The sequence below is a fragment of the Perca flavescens genome, chromosome 5 (assembly GCF_004354835.1).
Source record: "Perca flavescens isolate YP-PL-M2 chromosome 5, PFLA_1.0, whole genome shotgun sequence".
NCBI classification, from domain to species: domain Eukaryota; kingdom Metazoa; phylum Chordata; class Actinopteri; order Perciformes; family Percidae; genus Perca; species Perca flavescens.
This window is the reverse complement of record NC_041335.1, coordinates 27,740,169-27,757,077: the sequence shown is the minus strand read 5'-3', so window position 1 is coordinate 27,757,077 and position 16,909 is coordinate 27,740,169. Positions and strand designations below refer to the sequence as shown.

General features: G+C 40.6%; 1 protein-coding gene across 3 annotated transcripts in view; it reads right to left on the bottom strand.

Annotated features, from left to right (window-relative positions):
* col27a1b (collagen, type XXVII, alpha 1b) overlaps window positions 1–11,252 on the bottom strand; it is a 68,811-nt gene extending 57,559 nt beyond the window's left edge. For all 3 annotated transcript variants that reach the window (XM_028577189.1, XM_028577190.1, XM_028577191.1), the window contains exons 1-3: window positions 10,666–11,252; window positions 8,558–8,622; window positions 1,905–3,226 (exon numbers count right to left, since the gene is read on the bottom strand). In XM_028577189.1, coding sequence (XP_028432990.1) covers window positions 1,905–3,226; window positions 8,558–8,622; window positions 10,666–10,718 — 1,440 coding nt within the window. In that variant the 5' untranslated portion in view covers window positions 10,719–11,252. The remainder of the gene's footprint in view (window positions 1–1,904; window positions 3,227–8,557; window positions 8,623–10,665) is intronic.
* Between the last annotated feature and the right edge of the window lie 5,657 nt (window positions 11,253–16,909).

Genomic DNA, 16,909 nt, shown 5'->3' with positions numbered 1-16,909 from the left:
TATCAGATCTGACATGCTATGTTTAAAAAAGGTTGCAGTAGACTCTGTCACATTTACTTTCAAAGACATCCCTGCTCTTGTGAGCACTTGCAACCTATGCCTTCTTAAACAGACCGTGGCCCACTAATGTCAATCCCAATCCCAGTGGCGGGCGATGAAAAACTCAACAATGTGCTTCTAGTCATCACTAAAATGATTCAGAAGACACTATTATAACATTGCCTCAACATAATTTAGAATCTATACCTGACTCAGCAATCTGTTTAGACTTTATACTAAAACATTAACAAGCAATACAATGGCGAAAGCCCTCAGGAAGGTAACCTTTACCAACACCAGGGACTGATGAGCATCAGTTACAGTACTTCTCTTTCATAAAATAATGGGCTTCACGGGGCATGCAGAGCTGTGGTTTCCCTCGCTGCCAAAGCAGCAAAGCTTTACTTATAACAATTCTTTTGGTCAAACATGACCCAATACAAGACAGAGAAGTCCTTTAAACAATGAAAAAATTTAGGTAACTTTGTGTTCAACAAAGGATCAGTGCCTGACAGGACCACATGGTCAATATAAATCTATACAGTCTACGGACAACACTGGTTGATGAATGACTAGATGAAATACTCCCAACTACATTCATCCCGCTTTGCTCTGAAAGGTCAGTCTTACTCAGCAGTCTTAAGATGATCTAATGAATTTCTCTTTATTAGTAATGTTTCAGTTCTAGCATTTTAACACTGAAGCTTGTAGTGTGATGTGAGCAGTTGTCTAGCAGGTCTCATGTCTTTTCATGTCTACCATCACAACAATAATACAGTAATGTAATACTCCATGTCATGGGTCTGACACACACTTAACACTCAAGCCTGTTATAGTTACAGTGAAATATTTTTAATGACCTATACATTTTATTACATATACACATATGCATATATATATATATATATATATATATATATATATATATATATATATATAATTATTTTTTCTTTATAGAAAAGTCTGTATTTTAAAGAAAAGAAAAGACACTTTTCCATGTCCTACACTCCCACCAAAAAAGTCTATGGTGCTTAAGATGGGAAAAATACTATAGCTCTAAATAATGGGAATAAAGCAGTGCCTTTATATTATATAACCCTTTATATTCTTACTCTAAATGGTTAATTATGCACAAGTGCTTTATCCTTTTTTACTTTTGACCCTATTTTAAGTATCCATTCTCTGAGCAGTCACACTCCCTCTCAGAGGAATCCAACACCTCACCACCAGCCCTTCCACTCAGACAAACACTAACTGGCAAAGGCCAGCTATGAACCTGACTATTTCTACCACTGCTACTAAAAAGGAAATCACACATTAGATAGCAACAATTGGACAGGGATAGAAAGTCTTTAACAGCACATGCGGCAGTATTTCATGCAAGACAGGGAATGGAGCAATCCTGAATCATTAACACCAATCCAATAAGCAAACATTTCAGAGATGCAATGTCTGGTGACTGCTCGATTCACAAAACCACGCAACTGCTCGTCAGCATCTACGTCAGCAGCAGTTCTGGACATCAAAGAAGGCAAACCGCCATTTAAACAACAAACTGTCATACTCATACGTTGTCACTGTGATCCAAAGATGTGTTTGGAAGTTGGCCCAAAGCATAGGAAAATTGCAGCCAAGAGTTGAAAGTTGTATCTATTACAATTGAAATGACCCATTTCATTAGTTATTCATTCATAAAATAAACAACAAAAGTCTATACTGTAAACAAGTCATAAGATAAACAGATTTTACTGCAGTGCATGCAAAGAATTACTTGCTGTGGCTCAGTTGTGAGAAACATCCACGTACTCATGCATGGGTTTCAGGGGCAAGTGTGTGTTGTGTTTGTTTAATGCTTGCACACTCACCGGCGGTCCTGGTTCTCCCTTTAGTCCAGGTGGTCCAGACAGCAGTGAGAACTGGGTCGGTGCCAGGTCAAATGTTTGGAAGCCATCTGTTGCAGCTGGAGTGACTTGAATAAGTGAGGTGGGCTTGACATTCTGCACACTGGTCACTTTTGGCTCAGGTTTCTTTGGAGCTACTGTGGTCAAGTGATTTTTCTGGGGAAGGTGGGCGTTTGAAGGAGACCCCTGCGTAAAAGCAGCTGTGATGTGGAGGTTTGGCTTTATCTCGGATGGTCGGGTGGAAGCAGGTAAATCCATTCTTTCGACAGAAGGTTTCTGTGAAATAGTATCTCCTTGCTTTGTGTTCTTTCCAGCACTGCCATGTGAAGTTGGTTTAGGGTTTGGTGGTGTCATGCTGATCCTAAGAGATATAGTAGCAGTTTGAGTCGGAAACTTAAATGGAATTTCCAACCCTGGATGAAACGGTGGAGAAACAGACACAGCACCAGGTTTTGGAGTGCTCACAGTCTGATACACAGATGTTTTGTTCAGCATCAGCAAGCGGTCAGTTGGGACAAGAATCGTAGTCCTGGTGCTTTCCTCAGTCAAGGCCAAAGTAGGTCTCCTGGCCTTTTTGGATATCTCTGTCAATGACAGTGGAGTTATATGAGTGAAAGTGATGTTTGGGTCTGTGGAAAATAGAGGTAGCAAGGGTGGAAACATGGGCCGATACGTGTCGGCTTCTCTGCAATGTTTCTTAATGTAATCACAATAGTTATGAGCTGCCTTAGCAGAGGGATAAATGTCAAACTGACAGATGGCCCCTTCAAACGGCACCGAGTTGTGGTTCATTTTGCCCAGCAGGAAAGAGCCCTCTGCATCCAGAGCCACCTCTTTTTTCGAATGCAAATCTGCATGTGCACTTCTCTTTCCACAAGAAGTGTGTAAGAGCACCTGGTGGCCTTGGATATCCAAAGCCAGACTATGCCACTGGCCATCGTGGACATCATAGTCTAAGCTCACAGAGCTCCTCTGCCCCACGTGTACCACCACCTTCCCTGGTACAAACTGCACTCCGAGCTGCAGTTTCCTTTTTTTAGACACAACTGAGAAAAGAAAAGCGCTGTTGATGCGATGAACAGACAAACTGAGGATCAGGGAGAGATTGGTGGAGCTGTAGGATGCAGGGATAACAGTACGCAGAGGCACCTGGATACGTGCCCTCGGAGTGAGGATAACTCCAGACTTGAAGGGGATAATGCCATTAGGGATGGATCGAGCGCCTGAAGATGACGACCCGTCTGATCTTCGCCCAGAAAGCCCAAGCTGCTGCAGGACATCCACATCTTCAGAGAAACAAGAAAGAGATGTCAGGGACTCATAACTTTGTTTTATTAAAGCGCCTTAAGATACTGAACAAGAACTATCTTTTTTTTTTGACAATATGAAAATATTTCTATGATTGATTTCTAAGTTGATATAACATAACAGAACAAAAGAATTTCGGCTATTTTTCCCAAATAACTTTAATAACTTAACACTTTGGTAAAGGCACAGACACAAAGGGTTTTGCAGAATTGTATAAAAGAAAATTACTTTACTACTTTACTTTATATGTGCACTTAATAAGCTACTGTATTTAAAAGAAGATACTGTATTAATTTGCACAAGACACCTATTAACACCCTCCCACCTGAGTGCAATGATCTGCATCAAACTATAAAATGAAGAAATAAAAGTGCAGTAATATAAGTGATAAATATGTTGTAATGCCTAGTTGGGAGTTCAAAAGTTTAAAGTTAGACTAATGGCAGTCCTGCGGCAAAACAACTTAAAAAGGCTGCATAGAATTTGCCCACATCAACATCCAGTTTTAGAGATTGCCGCAAATTACGTAATTGTTACATCAGTCTCAATTAGAACAGTATTGGGTAACGGAGGCTGAACAGGTCTTTGGAGAGGACATTGTTGGGGTTTATTAGTGCAGACACAGAAAAGCCATCTCACTTTATCTGGTAATGTCTGTTGATTAAAGATGGTCATTCTGACAGGGGCCCAAGCTCATGACAACATAATACAGCTTTTTCCTCACGTTTTAATTGCTATGTCTTGTGTGTTCTGTGTATTGCTCCTTAAGCTAAGTTCCCATTACAAGACTTTCAAAGTCGCCATTTTGCTGTACTGTTCACAATACACAACCTGCTGTCTTGTTGTCTTGTTTTCACACTACCTAACTGACCGGCGACAAGGGGTCACACACTACTAGATCTTTCCCTAGGAGGAATCCCCACGTCTGGTCTCCAAATTATGTTTTGTCGCAAAACACACAAGAGAAGTGACACGGGACATGACCAACGCTGATTTGCCTCCGATCCGGGGCTTTTGTCGGGAAGCTGTGAGAGGAAAATAAGGGCTAAAGTCCTGTAGTGGGAATTTCCCATTACTGGATCCACAGCTTTGTGTTATGGTTTAATTGAAGCTACATTTCCCTGTAGCAAGAAACAGCCTTTATTTAAACATGTGCAATATATATATATACACATGTATACACACATATACAATACATACATTTTTTAGCAACAGTTACTTCAGCATCTCATTGTCTACTGGTGACCACCCATTACAGTACGCATAGAGAAAGGATGACATACTGGTTGGGACACTGAATTGTTACAATTTAGTATTTTCCAAGAAGAAAAGCTAAAATTAGTGGGGAAAAAGCATGATTTTTAACTCTAAAACGTCTCTCAACTCCAGAAAAATGACGTCCTTTGCAACCCCAAAATCCAACATGTTGGTCCCAAACCCCAAACCGAGAACCACTGAAATATCAACACCAAGGTTATGTTAAATCTACGATATTACTTTTGAAAGCATGCTCCCAAAATTCAAATCTGTTTTTGGTAAGAACATCAAAACAGACTGGAAATGTTTCCATTATCATACTATTGTTAGGGACCGGTGCAAGTTCAGGAAAAGTTCAGGAAATTTCAAACAAAAGCTTTTTGTTTAGTTTAAGGTTGAAAAATAAAGAAAAATTGATCATCCCCATCCAATCAGCGTATCCTGATTTCAGTACATTAATCCTCGCAGTACATGCAATGTAAAAACTAAAAGCTTACATATAGATCTCAAATATCCGTCCTCTTCCGGACTAATACAAAACAAATGTGGGCAAGACTGAAATAAACCACTAAATGATTCATTACAGCTCAGTGGATGAGAAACAAGTATAGACACTAGACATGTTAGGGAGGGAAACCCTGCTCAGTGTGTGCAGGCAGTGGGAGGTCAGCTCGATTGAAAAACCCACACATGGAAAAGAAACATCAAACAGAAACTGAAAAAGACAAAGATTTTCTTGAGATGAATTTCCCATATAACACTCATTTGAATTGTTAATATGGTATGAAGAAAGCAAAATTGTTCTCTCATAGTGTGATTTGTGATCTACTCTCAGGGCTTATCCTGCATATCTAAATCTTAGCAGGCAGGCAGCCTAAGGCCTTTTGTGACCTCCTGATGAGCTGGGGAAAAAAAATGCTTATGTCACATCCTGAAAAAAGCCCAGCCTGCACTGATTGGCTTGCAAGGAAAATATGGCGCACCTTTGCAGGGAGGTATTTCTCAAGCCGTGGGTGGAGATACTCAGGCCTAGTCCACACGGACACGGGTATTTTTATAACCGGAGTTTTTTCTCCTCCGTTTTAAAAAAAAAACCCGTCCACACATGCTCGGTTTAAAATAAATCTCCGTCCACATGAAAACGCAAAAACACGCTGTCAAGCCATTGCAAAGAATCATCAACAAAGCAGTTAGCGGCGCACAATATGACGTCAGACACAGCGGATAACGGCGCACACTCTGACGTCGCAAGGCAAAAAACCCGGTTATACTGTCCACACGTCTACACTGTAACCGGCGTTCCTGAAAATGCTCACCCTGGCCGGAGTTTTCAAAAATGTTCGGTTACAGGGCCCTGAAACTGCGTTTTTGTGTGGACGGAAGGCCAAACCGCGTAAAAAAAGTCACGGTTATAAAAATACCCGTGTCCGTGTGGACTAGGCCTCAGATGGAGGGGCCGTATATTCTAATGAGAATGCAAGTGAAATCGGAAGGGGAGCCACATCTGAATGGCTTGTTGAATCCCATGTTTTCTGATCTAGGCAGCCCATTGTCTTATTTCACACTTTGTTGTTAGAAACTCTAGATACCCAAATGACCAAGAACTCTGCATCCAAAGATGTTTTTGGGTTTCTCAAGAAACAGGGAGTGAATTGCTGGCCTCTGACTCAGCACATTAATGCATCCACCAGCCACAGTCAGATACTGTATTACAAAAATTCTGAAACTCAGTCAAAAGTTTTCTCAGGTATACTTTCCCCATGTCACATTACAAATGGGATGTTTTTTTTTAAAGGATCTGAGTGACCAATGCGACACAATCAAAATTCCTTACATCAGTGAGTGTATCCGTGTGGTTATTATCCGTTTTACTATCATCAAATGGAAGCCTAGATGGCATTAAGGTGGAGTGAGAGGGTGCCAACCAGTAACCCCAGGGTTGCTGGTTTGATTCCTAGTACTGACATGTGAGCCATCATCTGGAAGCAGGCTGGTATTACATCTACAATGACATACTGAGCCCTCAAATCTGCTCCAAGGGTGCTGCACTGTGGCTGACCTTGATGAGTAGGCAGCTTATGCATGTGTAGCTATGGTAACTGTGCAAAAAAGACTAAATTTAAAGGCCAGTGCATATTGACAGTTAAGTTTCCTTCTGGTGTCTGAGGTCAAAATGGAGACGCAGTGACCCATGTGGTAGAAATTACTGCAGTACACCAACAATGGAGTATGGCCAGCACAAAAAAGAATCAATAGCTTGTGATTGCAGTCACTTTCCATATGCATGACTTTTACTACTTCTTATGAAACGACTAGACAACATAGATGCAAATGATGCAGAATAGCGTGCAGGGTTTTTTTAAGGGCTGCTTTATTAAGGGCCACATTTCATTAGAATCTAAGAGATTGCAAATTAACACATCCTTATATAGGCTATAAAACGGGTGTCTCTCAGCAGTCATCATTGGAGGAAAATATCAACTGATGAAGGCAGAATTACAGAGAAATTGCCAGCACTAGTTATCATTGAGCACAGTAGCTTCTAGAAACTGGGAAGAGCTCAGATTGAATAATATCACGCAGATTTTTGATTGACAGCAAAATCAGACAAAAGCATGCTTATAAGGCTCTCAAATGATATAACAGAAAGCGGATGGCATCAGACTTCAAGACGCAGCTGAATGTGTGTCAACATGAGAAAGAGTGCACTTCAACTTAGTTATATGTATATATATAAGTGAGGGGTAAGAGGCTTGTTTGGGCTAAGAGACTTTCATTGGGCCATTTCCAATTAAATCTAACAAAATACATGTCCAAATTTTTTTTTTTTTAAATTGCACATTATAAAAAATCTACATGTTTTCATTGCGTGGTATACACAGTGAATGCCCTACTTTCAGCTAGTTTTTAATGTTTCTACTGAGAGTATGGGATGTAGTGAGAGCAGAGTGTGCTGTGTCTTATGCTCATGTTGCACAAAAAACAATTCCATGAATGGGAACCAATATTTTGAGGGGCGTCTGCAGTTTTAAACTAATCCAGTGTTCAGTACACAACATCCACTTTACGGGACAAGGGCGGCAAAGAGCTCTAACAAAGACTTACAATATTTTCTAGGGAAGAGTAAACATAATGAATCAGAGTTTTTGGCCTTCATAGATGAAACAGTGATGCTGACAGAGGTAGCTTACCAAGCTGTTAATGGAAAACGTAGATGCTGATCACATTGGTCATAGATAATCTCTGGATAAACATCAGCTCAACAAGGGGCCCATGTTGGGGTAATTACTAACAGTGGTTATATTCACTTTCTTTATCCATTTTGTGTCCTATAGCTATTCAACTTCATATAATGAGAATATTACCTAGTTTATCTGAACAGCCTCACTGAAGTGTAGTGCACAAGGCATACCTGAAAGTGTCACTAACCTCCAATTAGGGTTGGGTACCGAACCCTGTACTTTTACCAGTATCGACCAAATCACGTCGGTATTACCGAGTATTGGTTTACGTAAAATCAAACGGTGCCACTTTATTTCTACAGCACATTTCAGCAACAAGGCAATTCAAAGTGCTTTACATGAAACATTAAAGAGCAATAAATGAAAATAAAACAGGCTAAAAAGAATAATATACAAATACAAGAATAAAAGTTGAATAATTATTCAATTTAATAGGTTGTAGGGACAGGTTTGGGAAGAGAGAGGGAGGGGTTTTATTTTTATTTAATTTCTGTCAGTGTAAAATATTCTAAATAAATAACATAATTGTCTAAGTAAATAGGATAAATAGGTTTGGAATTATTTTTACAAGTGAAATAATCTTTTTGTAATTACAAAAAAAAAAAGTACCGTTGGGTAACGGGAACCGAATTTCAGGTACCGGTACTGATATTGGTTCAGATGCAAAAGGTACCCAACCCTACCTCCAATGAATCAATTTTAATTTCCTCTTTCCCACACTAGCTGTGAGGCACATTTGTAACACTAATGGCTGCAACACAATATGTTTGTGTTAAAACACAAACCCTCTCTTGTCCTAAAGTTGCTTACCTTGTGCTTGTGCTAACTTTAGAGAGCAGGTGCAACAGAGTACAGTCCAAAGAATCAGAACTCTCCTAAAGAGAAAGACAAAAGGGTTAGAAATTACACATGATTATAGTCAAGGTACAGATAAACTGTAATGTCAGGGTCTACATCAGTGGCAGTAGTTACCTAGCATGCATGTCTTTATGGTGGAAGGAAACCAAAATAACCTGCACAAACATGGGGAGAACATGCAAACGCAAGACAGAAAGGCCCTGCCCGGACCAGGGATTGAACCCAGTACTTAGCAGTGCCTACTTGCTGTAAGGCAGCTCGGCTATTTTAATCAACTAATAGTTTCAGCTCCTAATTAATCCCTGATTCGCAATACTGAATCAGAAGTTGCCAAATTTAATACAAGTCTAAGTTAGAACATCGAAAGATAAAATGATTTAATTTGCCATTAACTCCTGTACTTGCACCTTCCACAGTGATCTGATCTGCTGCCGAAGAGCAGCAGAAGCATCTCTGCTTTGTTCAAAGAGTCCAACATCTGTTTTAGGACAGCAAGCTTTGTCTTATCTTGCAGCCTGAGCAGATAAGCTACTGCTCAGCAGGTCTAAGTGAATGCTCCCACAGGACCACCTCTGACAAACCTACAAAACACTGCATCACCTTAAAACCTATGATTCCAAGTGAAAGATATTGTCTAAGGTAACATAATTCATATAGCAACGCTTCATTATATCTCTAACACATGAACCTTTCAATAACTGAGGAAAACTGCCTTGATTATAGCTTGTATTATGCACTTTTTGATTGCAGATTTTGAAAGAGATATAAAAAAAAAAGTGCTGATTTTTCTTAACCCGTAATCCTTCAATTGGAATGGGATCAACTATGTTGGTATCATCTTGTCAGGCAATAAGCAGATTATTTTACACCACTGATTTTTCTGCAAAATTTTTTTCTCAAGACAAGCGATAACAAGAGTGTTGACTGCTCACACAGAGATGGCATTATTACATTATTATTACATGTCATTTAGCTGACGCTTTTATCCAAAGCGACTTACAATTGCTATATATGTCAGAGGTCGCACGCCTCTGGAGCAACTAGGGATTAAGTGCCTTGCTCAGGGACACATTGGTTGATGTATTGCAGTGGGAATCGAACACGGGTCTCCCTTACCAAAGGCATGTGTCATATCCACTGCACCATCACCACCCACGCCTCTAAAGGTGGCATGCGTCTAAAGGTGTTAAATTAGCTCTGATACATATTTACACTCTTGATGCTAAGGATTTGGTCGTATGCTGTATGTAAAGTTGGATGGAACAGGTGATGTTTGAAGTGAACAGGGCTCAGTGACAAGTGCCATAATGAACGCACTTACAGGAAATCTATTATAATGGTGGTTTTCCAGAGAGCCACAGGAAACCACTGGTCAACCACTGACACACCGACTGGTTGGAACTTTAAAAAGTATTCCTCCCTCCTCTTTACATCCCATTCAACAACAAAAAAAAGGAAGGGAGGGGGGGTGTAGTTTGTGACCCATATGGCCAGCAGTGGTTATATGATGCAACATTTTGACTTTTATTTCCCCTCCCATTGGGACAGCTGGCCAACCAGCTGAGTGAGATGCACAGCTGGGAGGAGAGAAAAGGGGGAGGAGAGGACTGTCTCCTCCTCTCATACATCTCTCTCAAATCAGTCCCAGATCGTTTGGCAGCTCATTCTGGTACAAGCTGCAAATATACAACTTCAAGAACAGTACAGCAGGCTGCCTAAACTTGCTCCCACTGACCTGTCTGAAGAGCAGAGAAAAATTGTTTCCATATAAGCTATCCTGCAACCTATTACCACCTGTTCAAGTGTATAACTGCTTAATACTTTCAAATATGAATATTACATTTGTGTTATTTCTCAGGATATATTAAACAGTTCTGCAACAGACTACTTTTGTAAACTATCACAACTTCTACCAATGCAACTAGCAACTTAACACGACTAGCATTAGTTTTGACGCAGGTGATGTCCACGAGCACATGAATGACTAATGATAACCTATTTAAAAAAAACAGAAGGAAAAAAAGGCTATTTAAGTAAGACTTTAAAATGTATTGACTTACCCCCCGACTCCAGTGCTTTTGTGTTTGGAGTACGGGGCATTGTCCGGCTCCATTGCGGTTACTTCATTCTTTCTTGGGAGTTTTTACAGTCCAGACGAGCCAGATGAAGTTTTTCCATTCCAGGTGTTCCTTGAGGTTCGCACGAGGAGTAAACGTGCAAGGAAGCAAAAACAACAACAACAAATCAAACACTGCGGGATTAGCCAGCTGTCAAAAGGCTGCTTTCTGTCATTGTCTTGTCTTTTCTTGTCCCAGTAGTCTCCTGCTTCTAGAAGATGACGCCAGACTTTAAAAGACGCTCCGGAGAGCTCCACCTGTGCGCTTCCTATATGTTTGTTAGTTCCTTCTTCCTTTCGCGCGTTTTGTAAATACAATGAACGTCGTCAAGTCGAGTGTAGTCCACCTTTTCCGGGGAACCGTTGCAGGACAAGATGACGACCGCCGTTGTGTGTATGTGTTTGTCCACTTTCCAAAATGAAAGTTTATTGTGGACTGAGGAAAATCTTGAGAACCGGGAAAAGGGGGGAACACCTCCCTCTGTCGCCCTCAGCTGACATCGAGGGAGAACAGATTTGCAGCAGAGACGGTGCAGCCTCAGCTCCCTCCAGCTGAAGGTGTGTCTTTTGGGGAAGCAGGAACCCTCCCGGATTGAACATGTGTGTTGTTGGTCAGTTAACTGGTAAACATGCTGTAGGTTATCACGTGTGGTAATACATGAATGAATGAGCATCTGTCAGCCTCAAGCAGTTTGTTGCATTTGGAGTCTTTTCAGGGCTGCAGCAAGAATTTTCAAAAATACTGCTTGCCCAAGCCCCCTCAGTCCCCCCCACCATTTGCCACAAGACATTTTTGACATCTCACGTCACAGTAGAAAAAGCACAGGTGTAAATGTGACTGTACGATGGATGAGCCATCTCGACTTCCTCCCACTGTACAAAAGTAAAGCCAAAATATCCCGGATACGGCGCTGCCATCTTGTAATCGCGAACTAGTAGCTCGAGTGTGACGTCACATCCATGTCGGAAAACGAATAACCGCGGGTTGTTGCGTTCTTTTTGTCATACGAGTCGGAGAAAAGATGGATTTTTGTAACATTTTTAGTAACATTTAGGATTCTATTCACCCAGCTATTGACATATTACAAAAATATATTTCACAGTGTGATACATGAAAATTACCGTATAGTACAGGAGAAGCTCGCAGGCAGTTTCGACTTACGTTAGCTGTTTAGGTTTAATTACTAATGTTAACTATCATTTTACTTAGCAATAATTAGCCTGTGCATATTTTATCTCCTTACATACAGTACAGTACTTCTCATTCAATGTGTTTCCTTTTTATTTTCATGACTATTTACATTGTAGATTCTCACTGAAGGCATCAAAACTATGAATGAACACATATGGAATTATGTACTTAACAAAAAAGTGTGAAATAACTGAAAACATGTCTTATATTTTAGATTCTTCAAAGTAGCCACCCTTTGCTTTTTTATTAATAAGGGGAAAATTTCCACTAATTAACCCTGACAAGGCACACCTGTGAAGTGAAAACCATTTCAGGTGACTACCTCATGAAGCTCATTGAGAGAACATCAAGGGTTTGCAGCGCTATCAAAAAAGCAAAGGGTGGCTACTTTGAAGAATCTAAAATATAAGACATGTTTTCAGTTATTTCACACTTTTTTGTTAAGTACATAATTCCATATGTGTTCATTCATAGTTGTGATGCCTTCAGTGAGAATCTACAATGTAAATAGTCATGAAAATAAAGAAACACATTGAATGAGAAGGTGTGTCCAAATTTTTGGCCTGTACTGTATACCTACGCTCTCCGTCTCTGTAAGATTGGGAATGATTGAGATTTCTCTTGGCACAGCTACCAGAAGACTTACAACTTTCAGACAGGTTGCTCACGTCACATTTACGTTGTCTCTCTCAGTTGGAGACTGAGCAGTAATGCTCAGTGCTCACTTGAAAAGTGCTTCTAATATCCTTCACTGGTCTCCGTCCAGAGCAACGGGCTCTGTTGGTCCATTTTATATATGTCAATGAGCCAGAGTCTGCGCAGTAGTGTTGGGCCGGTTGTGCCACGATATCGAAGTCCCGCCCACACACCCGCCCGACCAATCTCAGCAATCGTCATGTTTCACCCTGTTTTTATAGCATCAAATAACTTGTTAAAACCAAAACGACACTTGAATCAGCGTGATAAAAACTACATAAAATGACAGAAAACCATTTTTGGGAAAAGATTGTTTGACTTTTCTTTTCTTATTCTTTAGTTTGGCCCATGTCCCACCCACCAACATGGAGGGGGTGGGGTTTATGACCTGCTGCCAACCACCAGGTGGCGATCGATATGTTTTGGCTTCACTTTTGTGAAGCTGTCAAGCTGTCCATCTTTTTATAAAGTCTACTGTGTAAGATATATACCTATATCAGCATTTGTAAAGGCATCTTGTGAAACTTTTTGTTGTAGAATATGCACTACTTCTCCTACTGATACTGGATTTTTGAGGCTTATTTTGATATTTGAGAGCTGAAAATCGATATGTTGATGAAAATACAACCTGATCTCACAGAATTCCGTGAAATGAACACGGGACCTTGACTCAAAATCTGTGGCAGTTTCACGCAATCGCCGAAAATGCCGTAACACGGCCCCTTAAAATTCTGTGTGGGCCCACGGAAGAATTCCGTTAAATGAACACGGCCCCTTAAGTTAAGGAAAAGGTTGTAGCGGGACAACAGGATGGTTGGGTTTAGGAAAACAACAACGGACTGTTGAGTTTACCAACCAACCTCCTTACACAGATTTTTGGGCTTTCATACTACTCACTACCGTAGTCACTCATAATGCTACGTCATCTTCTCATTGACTTAACTTTGGCATTGTTTTCCATGGTGGCTACACAGAACCCACCACGTAATGCACTGTTAACAGTTTGTGCTCATTTCACGGAATTCTGTGAGACCAGGCTGGAAAATAATAATGGAATGTTAAATGGAATGGAATAAATAAACTTACAGTTGAAAATATAAATAATTTGTATGAGCTTGACAGTTCACTTATGACAAACAACAAACAATCTCTACTAAAGGTCCACTTACTCACATGTTCTGGAGACTATATCACACGTTTCATCTGAGGATCAAAGTTTGCTCAGTTGTCATTGCAAGGTCAGAAATCACAAAGTGTCAAATTATTCAATGCTCTCTTGTGGACAAACTATGCAATGGCAACTCTGTTTCCAAATTACCACAGATATGACTGACATTCATATAGCCTAACTGCAACGTTTTCTTACTATCTGCCGACATTTGGGCCGATTACAACTCTGTAGTAATATTAATCTAATAGCCGGTTGATTTATTAGTCAGGCTTAAATAAAAACTGCATTTCAGCTCACAAAAATCTGGAATTATTGGAACAATAACACAGGTCATAACCTTAATATCCAGAATATTTTTCTTTCTTGTATAATCAATATAGCTGAAGCCCAATCACAATAAAGAATCTTCATGTAATCACCTCACCAATAAACTGTCTCTTTCTGAAATGCATTTCATTTCTTGTGAGAGGGGTGTATACTTTTACAGTATAATCTGTTTGACAGATTAAACAGTGACAGTATAAACACCCCTCCTGCTTGTATTAAAGTAAACCAAATATATAATATATATAATATGATGGATATAGTTCAGCTTCAACAAATGACCAATTCCCTTCAGTGAAAAGTTAAACGAATAGACCAGCTTTGTGTGACAGCCTTCCTTCACCTCCTGCTTCACTAACATATACTTCCGTTCTCACACGAGTAGCAGAGATCTGGGTTGCAGGGTAGCACTGGTTCCTGTGTGTGTGTGTGTGTGTGTGTGTGTGTGTGTGTGTGTGTGTGTGTGTGTGTGTGTGTGTGTGTGTGTGTGTGTGTGTGTGTGTGAGTGCGCACGCGCTGTCGTGTGCTGTGAAATTCCTCTACCAAAGAAAGTCCTCATTGACCCGCCTTCAGCAAACACGCTATGACAGTGTCCAGGGGAGACCCAACAGAGCACCGATTCAGCTGCCTGCAACTGGATCCCTCCTCCTCACACAGAGCCCCCTCACAGTTTGTCCTCTCAGGGCCAGGAAGGAAGGGAGCTCACCACCTTGAAAGAGCACTTCCCATGTACCTGTCTGAGCTATGTCGGATGTGAGCTTTTGTTACCAGTTTTAGTTCACAGACAAGAAGGGCAATGTCCTCACAGCCTGTGGAAGAGCGCAGAGGAAGATCTCCAATCTGGGGTGTAAAGTTTCATGGGGTTTGTAATGATTATTGCAGCAGCCTGTGGAAGCGGTTCTTGAACTGTGTCCCAGGGACTGCCAAGTGTTCTTTAAGGCATACCAGAGAAGGCCGGATAAGAAGAGGAATGGTTAGACATTTTGGGAAACAAGCTTATTAGCTCTCTTGCCAGGAGTTAAATGATAAGATTGATACCACTCTCATATCTGTACAGTAAATGTGAAGCTACAGCCAGCAGCTGGTTAGCTTAGCTTAGCATAAACACTGGAATCAGCTGGCTCTGTCCAAAGGAAACAAAATCTGCCTTCCAGCACCTAAAGCTCACTAAGTAACGCTTTTGTTAAATTCGTACAAAAGCTGAAATGTGATTACAAAAAACCACATGTTGTGGCTTTAAGGGGAGTTAGGAAGTCACTAGTCTATATTCTTTGCGTTCCACTTCCGGGATTGCTTCCCCAGATGCATGTATTTTCCGTTTCCTTTTGCTTTCTTTGTGTTGGAATTTTAAATTCGGTGGATTTATGAGGACTATATTGTTGACTGCTCCTCAGATCTCTGCATGGTAAATTGAGACAGCTAGCTATCTGTCCAATCTGAGTTTTCTCTCACACGACTATTTTGCAGCGGCTCTGTGCGGAGTTTAGCACCACCCATGACGATTCTTATTGGTTTGAAGAAATCCCATTAAACCAGAGCACGTTTTCCTCCCATCGCCGAATGCTGTGTGGAGTAGCCAGACCCTCCTTCAACGTGCTTTGGAGGAGGGTCTGGCAAAGCGATACTAGGAAGTCACTGCTCTAGGCTAAGTAAAAATATACCTCTCTGTAAAACTTCAACTTTTCATTTTTACTCTGGCAGTGTGGTGCTGGGAGGCACTGGTGCGCTAGTGAGTATTTACCCCAACAGGTCAGTGTATATGGGATAGACTCAAAATGAATGCTCATGTTCATGATAACTAAACATGTCAGCTAGACCAAGGTATCACTTAGTGATGTGCTTTTAATAGTGGACAACAATGGAGCTCAATGGCAGAGCAGAATAAGTTATATCAGGCTTTGGCTACAGAGACAATTTTACATGGCATTATTTTGATAATAAGAAAAATATAGAATATTACCAACTCATACTTTAATGCACAATTATTGAAGAAAGGGGTAATAAAAATTATCCATAATAAGTATCCATACCTTTCCGTGTAATGTAGGCTGTGGAAACGTATATAATTGTTGTATAAAGTCTTCCCAGATATGATTTCTTGGGACACACAGGGGTATGTGGCCAGATAATATGCCGGTGGTATTGACATTAAAAACGTTTTAGGAGCCCTTTTTATGTTGGCCTGTGGGACGCTGAGCCTGAGGGCAGCAGTTCAGCAAGAGTCTTCTTCCTAATCTGAGTAAAGACTTTTCTCCACTCTCTATTGAGGTCAAAAGTCTGTTCCATGGAAACCGTGAATGAGCTAGATATTGTTTTTTAAAGAGATCCGGAGGAACGTTTTTTTTATTGGTGTTTTAATGAGTTGATTTTCTGCCACTCATCACATATGACTGCCATGCTGCACCCCATCTATAACCATTGACAGGTGTGGATAGGCGTTGTTACTGTTTGGACTCCAAACCAGTGGTGGGTAATAGAAGTCAGCTGGCCTATATACTCCGACATTACGATGGATATTAGAAGTTCAGTGTCTGCAGGAAATTGGAGGATTTTCCTGCAGACACAGTGTCAATGTAACTAGTGTCCCTATACCAAATGCATATGAATCATCTTTATAGAGCAGTCAAATCATTTATGAGCCACATTTGGTTGTCCACAGTCACAAAGTATCGTGGTAATTTATTCCAATGTCTGTGGCTGTTATTTCTGAGATTAGGAAAAACAATAAAAAACCTGAGGGGATTGTGATCAGGTTATCCCTCTCTTGTTTCTATTTTTATAACTGGCATCAATGTTTATATGCTT